Below are 22,796 nucleotides of genomic sequence, written 5' to 3'. Positions count from 1 at the left end.
TACACAATGCAATTGTGAAGTACATCTCATGAATTAGCAGTAAAGTCATACCTCACCCCGCTGCATGTTTCTTGCTAAAGCAAAACTTCCTACAAGCACTGCAACATATTTATATGAGAGTGCAGAGAAGTCTCTCCCTGAAACTGTTTTTGAATCAACTGATTGAAGGCATTCATTCCAAGCAGCACCCATGGCTTCAGAAATATTCCATCGCTTGGCACGCTCAGAATCACTTTGACTTCTCCTTTGTGCTGAAGTAGCCATTGCTACAGCACAAAGACCTCTTCCAGAACCTATCTTAGCATTTCGTTCGAGATCACGTGCAGCAGCCAAAGCAGCAGCTTTTGCAGCTGCTTTGTCTTTTGGGACAGGTGGAGACTTGTTTGCTGTTTCAGGAGGCTTTTGAAAACTTGAAAAGGTATGTAGTCTAGTTTGCCTTCGCTCAAATAGGGACGTATCACGCCTAAGCGGTGTATTTTTAATAGGTGTTACAACAACTTCCCCACCAGCAGCACCAGCAGCAATCATTGCTAGTGCCATTGCAGCAGGAGGTGATGCAAAAGCAGCAGCCCAACCAGGTGATATCATTGAAACAGCAGCCTGCAATGACATTAGTTGCTTCAGTACCAATTATGCAAAATATGAATTTAAAAAGAGTAGCCTAATAAATGTAATTGACTAGGACAGTCATATGCAGTGCAAACTGAAATTTTTTATAATTAGTTTCCTCAAAATTTTATTTACAAATTGAATCTCAGGCTTCTAAGTATGAGAATTCGGTACAGCTAACAAAAGCACCTCAAGAGGCAGTGCATCAGCAGCCAAAGCCCGATCATCGACAATGAGGGGATTTTGACCATCCGAGGAAGTAAATTCATGTATACCAGCCAAAAGTGGTCGCCAACGCCTGAGAATAGCAACAAAAGGTGGCAAAATGGCTTCAACGTACTGTTTTCTGACAGGTTTTCTATCCCTTCCAATGGCATTCCAGACCTGCACCATTAGAATTTAAATCGAATGGTACTTTTGTTTGAGAGCAAAATTGTATGTGTACTCACAATGTGAAAAAACAATAACTGACAAAACAAAAAGTCAAGGAAAATTGATGCTAATAAATACATAGTAAGCATGGAACTTTAGTTGAACAATATCCTAATTTAAACATCAGATACACCTCATATCCTGCCCATCTAATTACAAATTCTTCAAATAATAACTTGTATCAAGGCAAATTCAGTACTATTTTTGACAAAAAACTGCAGGCATTATACAGGATCAAAGATACTCTTATCGTATACCATTTACCGTTAGTAACTTTTATCCATCAAACACTTGAGGAAGCACCGATAATGCACATAGGTAGAGTATGGAAATCGAACTACAAGGATAACTCTCTATAAAACCAAAAGTAATAATGAGAAGCTCAAATTAATAAACACTTCAATGATAGTCAAATCTATTGAAACACTGGATTAAGAAAGGAGCAAGTAATCTGCAGATTAGTATTTTAGTAGTACCCGGTACAGTATAGACACAAAAAACTATAGTCAGATTTAAAATGTGGACCACAAGTTTACTAGCACAGAAACCTTTTCGCTTCATTCTGAGACAAGTCAAAAAATAGATTCTGTGTAAAAAATGTAAATGGCCTGCTTACATGAAATGCAGTAAAATAGAGAGCTTTCGCTGACCTCTGAAAACAAAATGCAAGATGCAACCAAAACCCTCTGTCTCTTGGATTCAGATATTGGCATGTTCAGTATTGGTGCAAGTACACTGCAAAGAAAAGAATCTTTTAGCACAAATTGTCTAAACAAGAAACACGAGAGAGAGCATTATGTATATTTATACCTGATATCACAAAACATCACGTAGGTAAAGTGGTAAAGGCCCACTTCATCAAGATATAGTGTCAACTTAATAAACATCTCAGATCATTTATGTGTGAAGATATATTTATATTAGTAAATACTTCTTGATAAATTCATCTCCAGTATTTTCATTGTTATATTTCATACCATATTTTCTCATTTATTCAATTTCATGATCTTTAAAAGTTAGATATTTTTATGAATATGAAGGTAAAAGAACCAATAATTTTATTTTCATAAATTTTATCTTATATTTTCAAAATAATTTGGATGATTTTATATACACACAGTACTTTAATAACTTTCCCGACGAATCACAATCCTACTGATCTACTGACCCATCCAATCTGGATATTATTGTGATCCCAATCCCTGGACCAATTTTACAAACTATGACTACAGATACACATTCCATAGACAACCATACGATTCCTCAAATCATGATCAATAAAAATGGTCATTATGAGAGGCCAAAAGATAATTCCCAAAAAAAGAACATGGATAGAAATCATCAATTGAAGAAGTACCAACAAAAAAATGTCCAACAACATAACTTCTGCAAATCACAGGATGGCATGGTACCATACAACACCGTGCCATGTCTATACCAAATTTAACATGCAAAGACTCTTTAATATGCAACATAACTTTATGCAAGGTATGCAATTTCGAATAATACCGTCCGGTACGGGAGGTACATACCGGTCCATCAGCTTACCGGTACACGGACCGCCCATTACCGGACAGAACGATATATATATATATATATATATATATATCAATGTCTGTCGTACCGTACCATACCGGCATTTCGACCCAAGCTCAGTACCGGTATGGTACGGTGTACCGAGCACAGTAGCACTGCTACAGTGCATTGCTACAGGGCTGCCCGATACGGGCGGTACGTACCGGTCCGACAGACCTTGATATATATATATATATATATATATATATATATATATATATATATATATATATAAACGAGGCGATGTCGCGTCGCCTCGACGACGTCGCCCCGCGTGGGAGAAGGAAAGGCCGACATCACCTTTTATAAAAATATATATATATATAAATATATACATAATCTTTTATATATAAATAATATATATATATATACCGAACGGTATACTGCTCGGTATATAGTTTCGTACCGTACCAAGTGAACGTCGAAACTTCGATACGGTACGAAATTGCATACCTTGACTTTATGTACCAAGATATGACAAATACTGAGTCCATAATACTGCAATATAATTTCAAGCTTCTTTAAAACATTACCACATAATTGAGGCATCATATGCATGGTGTCATGGAAAATAATTTCAATTTATAGAAAAAAGTTGACAATTAATTTTTTGGCACAAAAGCTAAGCAAAAATGCTACTCTTTTCACGTAAGCAAGTCATAGTAACCTACTAGGAAAATGCAATCCAATAAATGGTTTAAATCATATTAGAAAATTTAAAAAATGAACATCGAGCATCAAATGATAGATATATTGCATCTAACATCAACTGTATAGTTTATGCCTTATAGGTTTCTATACCATCAAATATACTAATATAGTACCATAAGTTCTAAATATTCACTAAAGTTTCACTACAGAATGAAACAAATCAACAGTTGGTGCAAATGCCGATAATCATATCCACTAAATTTACATTCAGATACTGAAAAGGCTATTGATTCACTTCAGATCACAAATTGTTACAAAATCATCTAATCCCAAACCACCCCATCACAAGATCCAACGTAAACCACTCCCCTGCTCCTAAATATATGCATTTTGTCAGGTTTCCTTTTTTATTATTCCAGATATATTTTCATCCATCTCTTCAGTTGTTATTTTGGATCGTGTTTAGAGGCATATATTTAGTTGTATTTTTATCTTTTGGTCCCACATGATCAACCCTATACTGATTATAAATCGGGAAGACAGAATACTTAGCAATTAAGAGTCATGTTTATAAAGTTCTGGATGTGTATTTAATTGATGGGACTCATTTACTAGGCACCCTTTGGATACATTGGATTTTGTGTGATTCAAAGGTTTCCAGAAAAGCACTCTTCACTCATAATTCATCTTAATTTTCACTACATCATATATTGCAAGCCCTAGAGGTTGAATCTTGGAACTCGTTTTCTATTTATGCAATAAAGTTGAAATATGTTAACTCCTAATAGGTCAATTCTCCTCAACCTGGATAGTACCATGATAGTATGGTCATATACCATCAATGATATGATGAAGTCATTCTCAAAGACCTACCAAATCATAGAAAAAGGCAACAAGAGTATAAAGGTCTCAAACAATTAAATCCTGTAGTAAGACTAACAAGTTAGCCAATTATCTCATACTAAAAAAAGATTTCATTGACCTTAACAATGTGAATTTATTTTACATGTTAAAAGATATGTATTATATACAAGAATAACAGAAATAATATCTTAAGAAACCATACCTCCAAAGAAGTGCTGAGCGGGGTTTCCTTGCTGGCAAACGATTGCTACTATCAAATGGCATGAGGTTCCCACTACGATAAATTAATCCTTCAGAAATGCCGTCCTTAATGCTAATGTTCCTCATAAATATGTCATCTTCACCGTTGTCATCCTCCCTCATTGCTGCAAGAACCATCCGGAGCATGCATAAAAATGGCTGATCACTGTCCAACAACTGGTAAAGTGCTGTCATTCCTCCCATTCCAGTTCCAGATCCACCACCAATACCGAGACCACCGCCAATTCCAGATTCATCCAACAGAAGTGCTTGAAGCATCGCTATGGATTTCTTCATTAATGGAAGTTCAATCCAGTTTCCATTTGAGTCTTTTTCCAGAACAGCATTCCAAGATTCCCAGCCACTTCCTCCACCACCAAAAGTTGTTGCTTTTGAGGGAAGGCCAACACCATACCACAACCTACTCCTGTACTTCCAACCCTCCAATAGATCTAAAGCACAGCTACCATAAGATACAAATGCACATCGAACAGATTCATAAGGTTCCGCTGCAGCAGCTGCCGTAAGGCGCTCCATAATTGCTGCAGAAATTTGTCCGTTTGCATCAGCCATAGAAGCAAGAACCTGATTAGGAACAAAATGCCATAATCAAATGAAATAGTTCAGATAGAATTTGGTAATAGATAACATTGATGCATATGCAGTTGAGATAGAACAAGCAAAACAAACATAACTCTGTAATGGAAGGCTGTAAAAGAACTAGTTCTTAACACATTCAAATAGGAATATCAGGTCATACAAAGCCTACAACCACATTTTGAACATAAGCTGTAAGCTAAGCATTGAATTGAGACCATTAGCAATCAGTTCTCAATGCGCTAAAACATATTTACAAATTTTTGAACCATCTAGTCTCCTCATGGCCTCTGTTCTCAAGCACTCATTGTTTGTCCTAATGGCAACAAAATGAATTACTATAGCTTCCTATTCCTTTTCTTACCTTTTCTTTTCATTTTTCCCAGTTCATTTCTTGAACTCCTTCTCCAACTAATTTTGCATTTTCCTTCTTTTTTATATGATCAGCTTGATCTTCATTCTTTCTTCTTCCTTTTTCCTTCATCAATCTCCTCCTCATGATTTGCTCCTAAGAAATGGGTATAGGTCACTAGGGAATATCGGAAGGTTACAGATCACCATCACAAACAGGCCTCCAGGAAGCAATCTAATACCATTATGAAGTTGAAAAGTTGTGTCAAAAGCAAAAACATGGAGAAATTGTTTTTTAAGTTGATCAACAAGATCAAAATGTACAAATGACTTATTACATGAAGAAAGTAATCAACATGTCTTTTGCATCCATCTTGCATGTTAGGGTCTATAGCTTTCCATTTGCATATCATCCAGCCATTGCTTGCAAAGATCATAACAAATGGTTTGGAACTAAACTTACAAAATTATCTCAACCAAAAAGTGTATTAAAATAAAGAAGAAATATTGAATATGAATCCAGCACATCAAAATATGAAACAACAATATACAGTAGTGTGCATACATCAAGGGGAAGACCTCCGGCATCACTGGACAATGATGACCTCTTCGAGGGAATATTATCCACAGGTTCACTACCAGTTCTACCTATAGAATTTGTGCGACTAATTGTAGCTGAGGTCAAAGAAGCAGGGGTCCCAATGCTGTCAGCTACACGGGCTGAAACAAATAGCTGTCCTTGAAAACGTAAATGATCTTCTACAAGCATCAGAATAACAATTGCATTTTCAGCCAAAGCAACTGAAAGATATGCAGCATTTTCTGCTTCTGCTTTAGCTTCTAGTGGTGACAAGCCCTCAGCAGCAACACCAGCAGCCGCTGCTGCAATAATTTGAGTCTGCCGGAAAGACAAGCTGGGTGAAGTAATTAAAGTGACAATTTTAAAATTTCTAGTGACATCAACAAGATGAGTTATGAAAACAAGGCTTCAGCATTTCTTCCAAAATAACAGCAACGAGATACAGTTTGCATAAACCGAATGAGTAAAGCATTAAATTTCACTATCAATAACAATAGAATACTAACATAGTAGTATAGAAGAAAGGATATAGAAAAGAGAACCAGAAATAAGAAAGTGTGTAACATAGAAATGAGATCTAAAACACTAACCTTATTGAAAGAAAATTAGCACAATCTTAGAACTCATTGAAAAATTATAACACATTCTATATGAAAAGTAAAACAAAAAAAAATGGTCCAAAGAAAAGCCAAACTAAGAATAGATTTGTGGACATTCTAGGGCCGCCATAGAAAAAAACACAAGCATAAGCTTCACCCGCTTTCTCCTTACCCTCCAATGAATGGTACCAACTCGTACTGATTGTTGGCACATCAAGGTCCATGCCAGTCCAGCTGTGGACCATATAAGCTCAGAACCTAGATATTAAACCTTGCTTCAAATATCAACTTCAGAATTCAGCAGAACCAACCAATAAATCATAACAATTTTCTTTTGTTGCACAGCCCAAAACCTCTTCATCTTCTGCAAGTGTAGTGCTTCTCTTCCTCAAGCATGAGTGTCCATCCTTTACAGAAGTATATATACATTGATAACGAAGGCAGTAATGAGATCCAGGTATGTTACTTTCTTTCTAAAATCTAGTTTGATTTTGCAATCACTCAGAAAAAAGTTGGTACTTAAGGTTTCTTCTCTCAAATTTTATAAGAATAATGGATAGCTATAGTTGGGTGATCTATCCATGCAAGTATCTTTGGTGATTAATCTTGTTGATCTAATATCCCTAATTTGATCTAATTTTCTTCTATATTTTTCCCTTTTTCTGGCCACCAAATACCAAGATGTTTCAAGTGTTTCACACAGAGAGCCATCACTCACCAGAAAAATCTCATATCTAAAGTTGAACAGAAAGACCCATATCACCATCATTTTGATCAAAGTTCTAAGATAACAAGTGAATCTAATAACTAACAGCAAGGTGAGAATCAAATTCAGACCTATGGAGTACCGGTGTGGTGCATTGTAGTCTAATACAATATGGATCAGTACTGAATGGTGCCACCCAGACCACACAGAGAGAGAGACTGAATGAGAGAGACGAGAGACAAGAGACAAGGAGGATGAGGAGCAGGATAAGGCATGGATGCTGAGGAGACAAAGCACGAGAAGAAAAAAGGATGTGGAGTACATGGCAGGGAGGAGGTTGTGATGGCAGGGAAAAGAGAGATAATAATAAATAAGAATAATAAGGAAAAAGTTACGGCAGCTGTTAAAAATGTTTAAAAAAGAGTTGATGGCATTAGTTTGGCACTGATCTGCTTACTGCTCATTAAGTTCCCAAAGCCCCATATGATAAATTTACACAGCAGTACATCCTGTACTAGACAGATGCAGAAGAAATAGCCCAGTTTGCATCCCGGGTGGTTGTTAAACCAGTAAATCCCAAACCATACAGAAGTTATTTTAATCCATGAGAATGACAAACTCATATCACCAACTGAAGATTCTAAACCTGATTAGAAATCAGTCACCAAATATTAATGCACATGCTGTGAGAATGGACAATCATCAAAGTAATACAGGTAAGAATCATGTCATTTTTTGCTGTTTAAAATAATAATAAAGCTAAAATCTCTTCAAGGCTTAAAAGATATATGACTTAGCAAGACTGAAACACTCATTCAGTGGTTTAAGGAAACAACAGGGAATAAAATGACAATTATCTGCCAATTTATATTCTCCACATAATATAGATATCAAGATAATGTGAGTAGAGAGAAACGTTTGACTAAAAAGTTTATATTCAATACTCACATCCAGAAAATTGTCCAGTTAATAAATACAACAATTTCATAAGTCAGTCAAGCAATTCATAGAGAATATTAAAAAATTCACTTTAAAGAATCAAATATTACCTGAACTAGAAGCTCCCTAGCTGCAAAATCTAGCAAGCCACCCAATAGCCTTCTTTTAAAGATAGGCAGGGACTCTTCACGTCTTCAAGTATAAAACAAAGTTAATAAGAGATATTGCAAATAGAGCTCAAATAGTTCCATAAACAATCCACTATTCTACGGTTATATTCAAAAAATGAACTTATAGATATATTATGTGAAAAAACTATTTATTCATGAAAAAAAGACCCCCTAATCTCAGTGGGAGCATACCCTAATTTGACACAAATACACAGCTCTCCTGTTAACCAATTAATACATATAGTCAGGTATATTAAAACCAAAGTTTTCTAGATCTGCATTTTCTCAAAACCAAAAGTGACAAAAAATTTGTATAAAAACAAATCTGTTACGTTCGATTATAAGATAAAAATTTCTCAGTAATAACAGCTACCTGACTCGTTGGTCACCTGTACTAGATCCCCCAACCATTGACAGCCATTCTGCACAATGAATGGTAGATTCTATGTCCTGAAAAGGAGAAATAAGAAATGCGATATATATGAACTATAAGTTAGGAATGAATCCAAAGAAAATTCCACCATAAACAAAGCATATTTGTCACCAAAGAAAAAAAGAGTTCATCAAGGTAACAGATTAGAAAGTTACAAGTGCACGAGTTCTTCCAAGAAAAGCTTAGAAACTTCAAGAAGAGTAAAGTATATAATCTTGCACTAAAGGCAACCAACTTGATACATTACGGTTGCATCTCTAACTTACCTACTTAATCTCAAGGCAGGGACAATGAATCACCAATTGATACCAAACATGGATTATAAGAGATAAAAGTATATGCATCAATCTTGAACATGTAAAGCTATAACGCCTCAATAGCATCCACAAATGCACATACAAGTATACAACATAACTATATTTCTCAGTTAATATTCAGCTTTTTCAACATAGACTTGCCTTTTCCACCTCACTTGCATAGAATAATTTTGACTGTAAACTTAAATTTACAAGCTAGTTTCTTAGGCAAGTTGGGGATGCATCAAGGTTGATTTTATGCCATCTATAATAAAGAAATATACCTATTCAATAAAAAAATGGTACCAAGACTCTCATATCTATCAGCATATATAATTATTACTGCTGACAGACCTACTATTAGATACGCTTGACCTTTTTACACCTTTCTGGGAAATGAAACAGGATAGCGAACCTCAAATATGCAAACAAATTTAAATAATTTCAACATGAACTTTGTAAAGATATGCTAGACATGACCGGACAATAGACCTTTAAATTTATCGATCGAAGACACTACTTGCTTCACTCTAATATAGACCTAATGGCATTGGGTCCCATAATATTTCATGCAAGAATTTAAATACTGGTCAGACAGGCATGTACCTACAGATTTAAAAATATATAGCTTGATACCACAACAATATGTACTGACTGGTACGAGTTGGTTTACCTTCTGGTGTGCCAATATAGTACCAATTTCATAGATTACCAAAGCTGGTATTCAACCAACATTTGAATCCTTGATTTGGTTTTCAGGAAAGCTAAACCGCACTCCTTTTCCAAACCATATATGCACAGGCAACCATAAGCAATGTGATGTAACTTGCCAATGGCATATGTTATTTTCAGATGTTTATCTGAATAAGATCTGCTGATGGTGCTTAAATTCTTGATTCAACTCATGTCATTTGTCATTTTTCTAGACATTTCTCTCCTACCACATGCAGGTAGCTCATCAACTAAGCTCCAAGTCATTACTACTACTAGCTCAATAAGTCACAGAGCATATTCAACATTGAAATGGCCAATTAAATGTGTCATTGAATATTTTCTGCATGACTGATCTCAACCGACTATAAAACACATTGTCATGCACTCCTTAAAGAAGGAACACTTAGTCTAGTTATGAAAAATATACAAAAGAAATGAGCAGTGAAACAAAATTGATCAGTGAAGAAACATTACCTTCCATCCATCTTTTCGGCGCATTGAATGTTCTAACATGATTATGAGAAAGTTATGTATGAGGTCCTCTAGCTCACCAAGACTTACACCATTGGAGTCTTTATTTGAACCCATCTGCAAAAGTCATGGTCAAATAACTCAAAAACATCACAACCTCAAGGACAGCATCTGAAAAGCTACATAGCATCAAGAAAGTATAAATAAACATAAGCATGAGCTTGCCTCTGACCAACAAGATAACTTGTATGCCTTAGCAAATGTTGCACAGAGGACCTATTTAAGGATGCAAAGTTACCTCATAATTTGATATTAAGACCTCCAACAACCACTCTGGCCATTCTGCCATGCTAGTGAGACTACTTCTATTTTCTGGATGACTGCAAGCCAGAAAAAGAAGATCCTGAAATGGCATGAAATGACAATCTCAGACCACATGCTGCATCATAAATAAAAGGATGTGTCTGCAAAGAACATATAAATATACAATATAACCAAAAATATATGGAAGGAAATTATTATATTTGAGCTATAACATATGAAATTATATGAGGGTAGAGAATTAAGTCTTCCTACTAAAAGTGGTTTACAATTTCCATTATCATTCTTGCCTTGATATCCTGAAAAGAGCGTGTGACCTGGAACAACTGACAATGAATGAATATGTGACGTGATCTAAAATATAAAATTATCACTATTTCCAGAAATTCAAAGACCATGGCAAAGCAAGAAAAAACAAGCTATACCAACAATTTAGTATTTCTTTTTTATTCCTATATATAGTTATTAACTTTACCAAGAAGTTGATCCTTATCTAAGAAAAATAACTAAAGATTGCTATATATAAAAAAGATTATCCCCAAGTTGCACCAAATGAGCAATTATAATATACACAGTAAGCCCTCGAAGAGAAGAAACTGAACCTCAATTAAATGAAGGAATGACATACAAGGACTGCCATTTCGGGTACCAAACCCATATTGGTCCCTGGATTGGACCAGTACCGAGACATGATACACTCGTAAGTGTCAAAAGGAGAAAAGGACAAGACAATCGATGGAAGAAAGAAGAAGAGGAGGTAGCGGAGGAAGGAGACGAAGAACAGGAAGAGAAAGGAAGAAGAGAAAACGATCGAGGAAGAAGTAGAGGAGGCGGTGGAGGAAGAGGAGAAGAGGCGTGTACTCAGTAGGCTGGCGATGTGTTGCAGAGATCGGATGATGCACATCAAAGAATCTCATGATGGTTTCTATGCGAGTGCGAGAGGCAATTAGGGCAAAGATGTGCAAGCAATTGCTTTTTTATTTTATATAGGCAGACTAAACCACCTGAAATGGGGGCGATCCGCATATCAACTCATGCTCACACCAGTACATACCAACCTTTTTATACCAGTCAAAGTGAAATAGCATTCCCTAATGATATAAACTTTGAACATAATGCCAATGAAATAGCAACGCATTAACAATCCTACCTACTAATGTTAGCTTGCAGCTCAGTATGTAATTTTAAGACCTATAAGCTAGCAAACTTCTCACTGCCTAACCCAATCAGCTCTAGAGGTTGTATTGTACTCAGCGATTTCAATAGGCGCTCAAGCGCTCGCCTAGGCGCTCGGGTGAGGCGAGGCGAGGCCCGAGCGCGTCGCTTCATGTCCAGGCACCTCACTTCAAAGAGGCGCTCGCCCGAGCCCAAGCGCCGAGCGCTTCAGGCAAGTGCCCAGGTTAAAGCAGGCGACCGAACCAGTGTTTTACGTTTGATTTGGTCTCCGGTGCTTCAGTTGGTTCAATTGAACCAACTAAAGCACCGATATCAGTCTCCCAACATCCCTCTCGCAACTTCCCCAACCCTAACCCTACTCGTCGCTGCCACTGTCGCCACTCCCGCTGCTCGTTGCTACTACTACTACTGCAGCTGCTCGCTGCTACCGCTGCCACCATCATCGCTCGCCGCTCCTGCTGTCGCCGCTTGCCGATATCGCTGACGTTGCCACTATCACTGCTCGTCGCACCCGCTCCCGCTGCTCACTGCTAACGTTGTCGTTGCCACTGTCGCCGCTCACCTCTCCCGCTCCCGCTGCTCGCTGCTACCTCTTCTCACATCGACTCGATAGTATACTATTAACAGTATATTAACAGTATACTATTAACTATATACTAGTAATAATATTTTTTTATTTATTAGATTAATAATATATTATTTTAATTTTAATACTGCTAACTTTTATTTATTTAAAATTATTGTTATTGTTTTGAATTTTAAGATTTTTTTTGTTAATGTGATATTGTAATTTTATAAGATTTTTTTAATTTAATATCATATTTTTATTTAAATAATTATATTTATTAATTATATTATATATTTTTATATTGTAGCGCTTAGCGCCTCGGGTGTTTCTGGACCTTGGCGCCTAGCGCTTTTTAAATTATTGATTGTACTAACTCCAACCTCCAACCACAATGATCAAATAATTATTTAGGTTTTTAATTAATCAATTTCATCAATATGTAGTTTTAGCAACACAATATCTCTTGTAGCACAGGATCAATCTTCGTTTCTTTATAATCATATATCAAACCTAACGGTAGAAAATTAATGACCTAAATTTAAACTTGGCATCAGTGATTTAAAAAGACGCACAGGCACTCAAGTGAGGCGAGGCAAGGCCCAAGTGCCACACACAGTAATCGGGCGATGCACTTCAATGAAGCATTGCTTGGACACTCGCCTGAACCCAAGCGTCAAGCACCTCGGGCGAGCACCGGGTTGAAGCAAACGGGTGACAAGCAAATTGGCAAAAAAAGCAAAAAGCAAGAGGGTCGGTGATATCATCTTAATGTTATCCTTTAAGAATCTTATAGTTCATACATTAAATGTAATAGGCCCTCTTGTTCGAGTCCTACGATTGGTAGATAATTAAAAGAAGTCTGCAATGAGATATATTCATAAGGCTATGGATAAAGCAAAGGAAATTATTCAAAAAACTTTTAATAAAAATGAAGAAAAGTATAAGAACATATTTGCAAACATTGACGAAAGATAGAATCATCAACTTCATCGTTTATTACATGCAACGGGATATTATTTGAACTCATAATTCTTTTATAAGAACACCTCCATTGAGTTTGATGCAAAAGTTATAAATGGGTTATATAAGTGCATTGAAAAATTGGTTCCAAACCTTGAGGTGCAAAGTAAGATCATACGTGAATTATCTTACATAAGAATATCGATGGTCATTTTAGAATTCCAATGGCAATTCGATCTAGGACTACATCCCTAAGTATTTATAAATTTATATAATTAATTTCCTCTATCGTATATTATTGCTAATAATAAAGTTAAATTTTATAGCTGAATGAAGTCTATTTAAAAATTTCACCCCGAGCTTACAATAATTGGCTATCAAAATTCTTAGTTTGACTTGTAGTGTTACGAGTCATGAGCAAAATTGAAGTATCTTTAAATATGTAATGATCATAAAATATTTTTATTTTAATTAATCTATTCTTTTTTAGATATATATATATTAATATATTTTAAGTTATATGACATGATAGATTCACATAAAGAGAAAAAATTGGTTGGAGAGTATCAATGATTACACGATCTGGTTTATATAAAATATAATCCAGCATTGAAGTCTCATCATGATTTGTAAAATAATATTGATCTAATCTCATTACAAGACATTGATGATTCAAATGAATAGTTGATAGGAGAAATTGGTACGAACTTGCAAGATACCGAATAAGAGCTTCTATTTAAAGATGACAACTTGACATGGGGAGATATGGCAAAAGCCTCAAGTGTTAGAGAATTGTAAACATATACAAGAAAGATGCTGAAACCACAAATGAGTGCAAAAGCCTCAAGTTCATCTCTTAGCATTGTTGAAGAGGTATAAACTTATTTTGACGAAGATGGACAAGAGGAAGAAAAAGACGATGATATGTTTGAGAATGACGATGTTGAATATGATGATGATTGAATTTGATGTAAAACTTTTTTGTTTTAAATCTTTTAACATTTTTGTTATTAGAAGATGGATAATGTGACTCGGTACCTTAGATCTTTTCAATTTAATATCATATTTTATTTATATAATCATATTTATCAATTATATTATATTTTTTATATTTTAATATTTCAGGGCGTCTCGCTTTGCTCGAGCAGGTGCCTAGGCAAGCGCCTAATGCCTCGAGCATTTTAGGACATTAGCGCCTACCGCATTTTAAAACACTGATTAACATTACCTACTTAAGCATAAACAGAACCTCCTAATTCCAATCATGTCTTAGTTGTGTCAAACAAATAAGGATACTTTTTGGCCCTCCAATAAGCTATATTAGACTTATCTAGATTTTGGATGGCCAATTTGAAAAAGACTAATGTAAAATCAACTGTCAGATCAACATGGGACCTGTTTTTACATTGATTAACACCTAAAGTGGTCTGATAGAGTTTAGCAATTTTTTCTACTTTCAATCAAATTAAAACCACTTTTTGCACATGATTTCACCATTATTTCTAATTGGGATAGGATTCAGTTCAATAGTAGATTGGCCATCTGGGATAGCCCTAAATCAAATAGGTCCTGAGAAAGTCATCATTTTTTAAGAAGACCAAGACTATAAAGAACAAGGGAATCCATCTAAGCATTAAAGATGAAACTCCCCATCAATATGTATGTATTTTCATTATTTCTAAGTGACAATTTTAGACTCTTAAAAGTCCAAGTAAGAATTTAATTAGTCTCCAAAAAACCTAATATGGATATGTTATGGGTTAGGCTCATTATTATCCTAATAATATTTCTATTTTGAGAGCTCTAGAGTCATCCATTAGAGAGATTTTGTGGGGTGGCGGATTCAATTTTTCTCTAAACTTTTTAAACATATGCACATTTAAGACAAAACATACGATTGAAGTTGATGAAGTCTCTTCTTCTATCAAATATATATTCTATGTTCACCTCTATTAGGATTTTTGTTTCTCCCAAACTGGTACAAAATAGACAGTACATACCAGTCCATGTAGGTAAGTACTGGTTCAGGCATAGACCACGGACCGCCTCCATTTCTAGCAATCTGGTCCAACCCATTAACAAAATAATCAAAAGCTTAAATAATAAAGCTTTACTTAGGTCTTCGCAAACGCAAGCCCTTTTCATGTAGGGAGCATGGAACCAACACCATCATCGTTGCCTATCACGTTGCCATCCAACAATGTTATCATTGCCAATGCAATGCATCCTACCTCCCGCTTCCTCTTCCTCTTCTACTCCTCCACCGCTTCCTCTTCTTCCTTCTTCGTCCTCTTCCTCCATTGCCTCCTCTTCTGCCTTCCTCCTTTCCCTTCCTCTTTCTTCCTCCTCTTCCTCCATTGCATCTTCCTCTTCTCCTTATTCTTATATATCTTAAAAAAACTAGTATAGACCAGTGCACCATGCATCAGTACATTGTACTGACCAGTACGTACAGGTTGCCAGTAGCCGGTGTGGGTCTAGTATACGACACAACATTCCTTGATTTCTATTATACCCTCCTTTATCTCTCCATCAAAATTTACTTTCAAAAGTTACCATCTTCGCCTAAGTAGCCAGTATTTAATAGAAAGTAGCATATCCTAACAATCTGGTACATGAACAAGATGCCCTAACTCTTTATTGACTTTCTACAATGTTCTACAACAAAAATCATCCAACATCACTGAATGGACATAAGCTAAAATCACTAGACCCATGGTAATCAGGATTATGACTAATACCATGATATTTCACTACAATGTTCTACATCAAAAGTCATCCATGATCACTGATTGGACATCAGCTGAGCTCACTAGACCCTTGGTAAACAGGATTATGACTACTACCACAACATTTCATGCTTGGACAATCATTAGCATATCCAATGAATTCTTCTCACTAAGCTAGAATCAACCTTACTGCCAGTATTTAGCTCCCTATGATAATTATCAACTGGAAAACCTGCCTATATTAGTGATATCAACATAACTCTGGCTATTTAGTGGTAAGTCTGAGAGATCGCTGATGATTGAAGTACCATTGAAAACTATCCTGGTGTACTAATAAGATTTTCAACCATCTTACACTCCAATAACCCTATACAACCATCACAAACCCAGGTAAGAGCTGGATAGGGTCATAAGATTGTAGACACCAAATTACATTTGACAAAGTGCATCTAAAGAGTATTACTACTATCCAACCAAGCATTTCTAGATCATACACGACAATGATATTGGCATCAAAATGGCTTCCTCAACAATTAATATGGCAAAATCCCCAGGCCGAATACATACTACACCAAAATACAACCACATTAACATGCTCTACAAATCAAGGTTCGCCGTACCGTATCGTACCGGCATTTCGACCCAGGCTCGGTACCGGTACGGTACGGTATACTGCTCGGTACACCCAGGTGTTACTGTACAGTGCTACAGTGTCGGTACGGTACGTGCGGTCCACGTACCGCTGGCCTGTCGGACCGGTACGTACCGCCCGTACCGGGCGGTACAGTCCGGTACGGCAAACCTTGCTACAAATGATAATCAAGCCATCAGTGATAATCTCAAGCAGTTGACGATGTAGATGGCAAATTCAATAACCAATTATCAACTTGCAAGTTTGGCAAAAAGGCAAGACAAACCCAGTGCTTGCCTCAAGAAGATGGTTAGAATCTCTATAATGCAATCTTTGCTAGATCAAATTCACACGATTGTCCCCCAAGTTATACTATCAATACTTGATATATTCTGGATGAAGAAGAAGATCAAAGACTCCTTCAATTGCCTGTCCATTAACTTTGATGGCATACTTAAAAAATCTCAACCTGCATCCATCTTGCAATCAGCAAAATTGCAGTCATTGTCCACCTTTGCACTTGTCGGAAATTACCTCTAAGGATTTCCTAGAGACTGCCTCAGCAACTAAAATAATTTTGTGAATAAGAAAGGGAGATCAATGAAGACTTCATAGAGCAAAAGATGCAATTTAGTGGAAAAAGGCATCAAGAGTTTTGTGCAATTACCATGTTCCTCTTTGATTGGAAGGAAAATTTAAAAAAAATAATTATAACTTGTAAGGTTGGTGACAAATATATATGAGTTCCAGTGCCAAAAAAATGTACCCAGTGTATAGGTTTCCGCCAATGCAGGGTCTTGGGATGCGGGTCTTGGGAGGGTCAATGTATTAACCTTGGATTATTTCCATGGTTTCATAGATTGCAAAGGAGTAACCTTATCATTGTACCAACACTATGAGCCCAAGTGTTGAGCAGTTAATAATAACATGCTTTGTGTATAGCTGCAATAAGAATATTATGGTAAATTGTACAAAGTAACTAAAAAAGATGGAATAAGAAATGTTTCGATCAAGAATAATTTAATGTTGCCCCAGTAGAGGATAAATGAAAGAAAATATTATAAGATGATATGGACACAATCAAAAGAGGTCTATCAATCTATGATTGTTGTGATTAAACAAGAGTCGATTAAGACTAGTCCAATGAGGAGAATAAAGGAAGACCTAAGAAAACTTTATTAGAAACAATAAAATGATATTTGCATGCTCTTGCTTTAACTAGAGGTATTGCCTTTCACATAGTTCAATAGTGCAAAACAATCCATGTAGCCAGTCCCAATAGTTGGGACATTAAGGTTTGTCATTGCCTTAACTACTACAGAAATTTATATTTCTATGGGATTGATACGTTCAAAGGCAGTAATTTGTCCATTATTAAAATGCAAACTTGCATTATCCTCCGAAGGCCAGGCTAGTGCTCATAAAGTTTAGCAAATTATGAGTTAGTAGTTTGTCCATACTATTACATACTTAGTTGGTTTTGTCTAAGTCGTGCGGTGCCCTTACATTTTCGTCCGCAAAATGTCAACCTCCCCGAAACCTCTTATAGTTCATTAAGGACCTATAAAAGAGAAGACGAGTTCGAGAAAGCATCCAGCTTGAAATCCACAAACAATCATTTTAGCAAACACTTGATAGGCAACGCAAATTTCAAGCATAGACTTCGCAAGCTCTGAAATATCGCACAACAAAGGATCTAAGGTAGTCCACCACGAGCAAAAATCCGCACAAGTGCCCACATGACACTGCTGCGGAACAAGGCAATGAACTAGCCTTAGACACTACCCCAAAAGCCCATCCAGCCATATGTCACCCGGGTAACTCCTGAGTGTCGTACTGACTGACACTCCACACCACTCTACGGAACTAGAAAACCCCCAAAATGACTACCTGGATGGTCTATTTCTGTACAGTTTTGCCTCTGCACTATAACTGTACACAACCTGCGTTTACAAGCCTGACACGATCACAAAAGCCAATCAAAATGGAACTATCAAATCTATTGCAAGCCCTCTACATACTATGCAAAGCATGAACAAAATCGAAAGACACGGGCATGCATGAGCATTACATCGACACCCTATTTACAGCTTTGCCTGTGACAATACATATTAAAAATGATAGAAAAGAAAAGACATGTTATTTGAAAGAATAGAGGATAATAGATCGACATGTTTGCATCCAGTAAAGAGATTTCAAATGAGCTGAAATAGGAATTGTAGTATAATGCACATGCAGCAGTCTGCAGCACACGGTTGGAAAGTTTACAATGATAGTAAAGTATATCATAATATTGTGGAACCTATTTCCTTGTGTATCGTGCAAAAACTGATAAAATCGTCTAGCGAATTCCTTTCAATAATAAAACAAGAATCAATGCATTACACCAAAAAAAGAAATAAAATAACAAATAAAAAATAGGGGATTGAATATTCAAGCGGCATATCATGATCAATATGAAATGCAACAGATTAGCCAGCTTGATAAATTTTGGCCATTAATTATACAAGGAAGATATTTCATATTTTTGTTACTTGGTATCACCATAGAGCTAGTGAATGTAGAAATGATTAACAACACTACTCACTTAACCAATTGAGAATTTAAAAAATATAAATGAAAACATTAAATTAACCACATGGAAAATCTTATGCAAACAGATAATCATGATGATTATGAAAAAGGAATTGGATAAACATTCGCAGTTAACATAAGGACTTGATTAAAAACAATGAGCAAAGAACATGACCATGAAAATATAGTGAGTTCCTTTTGATAAATCACGATAAGTGAACAAAATCATATGAAAGAAAATTGTATTGACTGGATATGTAAACAAACATGAGCAGGGCAGATATAAGAAATCATAAAAAAAAATAACATATCAACATTTATTAACAATTTTTAGCATGTTACCTGTATAGCTCGAACCTGGAATGCCCTGGATGCATATGGAAGTGACCGGAGAAGGACCAACAAAAGTTGGACATGCTCAAAACGGTGACCATAATCATATAGGTTCAAGCCATCATCAGCAGACGAGACATTTATCTAGATAACATATACATGCATGGTTTAGCAAAGTTATGTCTGTTGTCTAAAACAAAGTGTACTGATGTTTGCAACTACTTAAAGTTTTAAAACTTATAATATATATGTATAAATGCAAATGTCACCAAAGTATGAATATTCATTAAAAGAAAGAAGAGACTTCAGCATTCTTTCGGTAAATATTTTTCTTACCATATGTTTTTAGAGGAAAAAAATCAAATCCACACACAAGTTTCAACAGTATTCAAAGCAAGAGCAAACATGGCCTAAATGGCTCATTGCCGATACCATGTCAAACTAGGAGCAAAGCAAGCATGATAGCTAACATGAAAATCCTTGTAATATACCATCAGTCATGGTTGACAAACAAGACGATAAAAACTAGGGGATTGTTAACTTTCAAACAACAGCTCCCCAGTTTTAATCTCTAGTTTCCAATTATTTCACCATGAATCTTATAGATCTCTTTACTCATCCAAACTAGATATCTGACTCCCTTCCGTTCTTCTCTTTTTGAACCTCAGTTCACACAAAAATCTTTGTGATAAACTGGCAGAGTTATGTAGCAAAGATATTTGAATTGACCTGAGAGAATAAGATAGACTTCAGAAGTAAGGAAAATAAGTATGACAAAGAATGCATACCGTGGCACCCAATAAAGCAGTATAGACGTTGGTGGTCATAAGCTTCCGTGGAGCAGCTTGAAAAGCTTTCTGTAATGCAAAAAGGAGCAAGGACACTTTGTCATCAAACATGGTGCCTCCTTCAGGACCTGTACTAAGAACATTACCAGATGGAGTTGTAGTAGTATTTGAGACAATTTTCAGATGACCGTTTGTGACAAGAGCACCCAAAAGACTGAGAATTCCAACAACAATTCCATCACCATCATCAATGTTATAGACATTGTTTCTAGCACTGTCAGCAGTAATTGAGAAACCGATGCCTCCCAGATTCTTTACAAGCTGATTCTCAGGAGCAGATATCATTCTTTCAATGTTTGCAGCCAATGAAACCTTAAAAGAGCCATGATCACTGTTCAAGGATTTTGAAACTAAGTTCTTTCCATTAGAAGCTGACTCCTTTTCATCAGATAATTCTAATTGATCACCCAGACTGGTTTCCTGTGCAGAACAATTTTTCAATACATTATCTGCATCACTTTCACCAGAATGAGACAAGATATTATGGTTCCCAGTTTTTACTTCCCTCTGCAGAAGAACCAGCAGTGTTTCTATTCCACCACAAGATATGAAGGACTGTGCAAACGTTCTAGCCCGAGATGTATTGGGCTGCACCACCAATCTATAGAATAAGTGCAACACCCTAGCAACCTGAAATAACAAACAATTAGTTTCCCATCAAGAAGAGGACAAAGTTTAGACACACTGAAAAGACTTATATGTCCATTCTAATAATATAAAAACAATGTAGTTGACAAAAGGGCAGATTTTAATACCAAAGGAGAAGGGGATAATAGCAAGAAAAATACATGCTCTAAGTTTTGATAATCACATCATGAATGCATAATTGACTTCTACTAACAAGAAGAACAATGTTAAATAAAGCTCCACTGTAAGTGCAGAAAGATGCTGCTAGATATCCAATGAGCATTAAAGAAGTTAAATATATGACCATTACCAGAGAACAAAAGATAATCAATAAAATATTAAAAAATTTAAATCATAGAATCCATTAGAAAAAACAAAAGCACCATTTGTCTCATACATAACAGCATTATGCAGGCAATTTTGGAAAAATCCAGTAATATACCTGATTAGGCTGTGGACAGTCAACCAGAAAACCAATCAAACACCGAACATCATCAGCCGCCAATGAAGGTGATGCTGCACCTATTAAAAGTTCAATAACCACTAAGAGCTCATCAACCAGTGAATTCACTTCACCAACAGGCCTTGATGTCCCATTAAGTGAAAAAGTATCAACTGAATCTTTTTCACGAACAATCCAATAGCATCTTCTGCAGCCATCAAGAAGCATTTGCAAGGCGTTTGCTTCCCTCATGACTAATGCTTCAGTGAATACCATGTCTGAAAGTGAAGAAAGGAGCTTCTTTTGCAAACCGTAATTGCACAGACTCCATATCTTCAAATCCAACAGCAAAGTACTAAAAAGCTCTACTTTGAGTTTTTTATTGTGTTTCTGAGATTGACACAGAGAAACAATAGCAGCAACAAGCTCCTCATCACTCAATCCATGTTGCTTTCCAAGTGCCAGTTTAGAGAGTGTCTGCACCAGATAATGTAAAACTCTTGACAAAAGTTCAGGTGCCCGGGTCCGACATAACTCTTCATTATTTCCAGGATGTTGAATAGCTACGGAGATAATTCTGAAAATAGGGGCAGAAAGGGAAGTAGTTGCAACAGACAAATGAAAATCACCGAGTATAGGTTCTTGGCTTTCTGTCTGGACATTGCTTATTGTCATTGGAAGCAAAGCCATTGGACCCCCATAGGCTAAGGCCCATAATGCTTCAGTTGGGCGTACACGAGAAGCAACATGAACCAGCCCAAGGACCTCGGCAGGTCTTCGGTGAATACCTGGAAAAGTAATGAGCATAAACAATAACTGAACCGAAGACACTAAAATGAAACTATAGAAGAACAGTAAAATCAAACAACACCTCGGAAGAAATATGAATAAAACAAAACAAAAATGAGCTGCTTCACATGAGTCAAAAAAGATTGTGAAGTATGTTTTAACACAACAAAAGATGAAAACCAGAAAATCAAAATATACTTGCGAAATCCAGTCAAGATGATCTGCAATAACATATGATTTAATTCATGCTACAAAGATTTATGAGGTCCTTATAACTATCAATGTGATCATGATAATATATTCTTCTTACAAAGATTATCATATTGTGGTATAACCCAATAAGTTCAATGCTTCATTATTTGGCCAAACTTCAGTAAATTAATACTCAACTGCTCTCATAAATTGGAGAAAACTGAAACATAGGTTGCAACAATGCTTAAGGTAAAGAGAAACTAGAGATGGACCTTTTCTTACTGAGGCAAACAAAAATATTACAATACAGATAGAACCTTGCCAGGCCAAAGATATCTGATAACCAAAGCCAATTGTATGATATTGATAAGTAACAATA

At 36.1% G+C, this 22,796-nt stretch overlaps 1 protein-coding gene across 1 annotated transcript in view; it reads right to left on the bottom strand.

The window, feature by feature from the left end:
• The window catches only part of LOC135627765 (BEACH domain-containing protein C2-like), a 41,726-nt gene that overhangs the window by 14,656 nt on the left and 4,274 nt on the right, over window positions 1-22,796 (bottom strand). The window contains exons 2-13 of the mRNA XM_065134013.1: window positions 21,437-22,224; window positions 20,308-20,997; window positions 19,529-19,663; window positions 10,526-10,630; window positions 10,231-10,344; window positions 8,687-8,763; window positions 8,254-8,335; window positions 5,885-6,217; window positions 4,334-4,956; window positions 1,692-1,776; window positions 799-993; window positions 52-600 (exon numbers count right to left, since the gene is read on the bottom strand). Of these exons, the coding sequence (XP_064990085.1) occupies window positions 52-600; window positions 799-993; window positions 1,692-1,776; window positions 4,334-4,956; window positions 5,885-6,217; window positions 8,254-8,335; window positions 8,687-8,763; window positions 10,231-10,344; window positions 10,526-10,630; window positions 19,529-19,663; window positions 20,308-20,997; window positions 21,437-22,224 (3,776 nt within the window). The remainder of the gene's footprint in view (window positions 1-51; window positions 601-798; window positions 994-1,691; window positions 1,777-4,333; window positions 4,957-5,884; window positions 6,218-8,253; window positions 8,336-8,686; window positions 8,764-10,230; window positions 10,345-10,525; window positions 10,631-19,528; window positions 19,664-20,307; window positions 20,998-21,436; window positions 22,225-22,796) is intronic.

This window comes from Musa acuminata, chromosome BXJ2-11 (genome assembly GCF_036884655.1).
Source record: "Musa acuminata AAA Group cultivar baxijiao chromosome BXJ2-11, Cavendish_Baxijiao_AAA, whole genome shotgun sequence".
Lineage (NCBI taxonomy): Eukaryota > Viridiplantae > Streptophyta > Magnoliopsida > Zingiberales > Musaceae > Musa > Musa acuminata.
The sequence above is the reverse complement of the archived record's forward strand: the minus strand, read 5'-3'. Positions and strand labels throughout refer to the sequence as shown.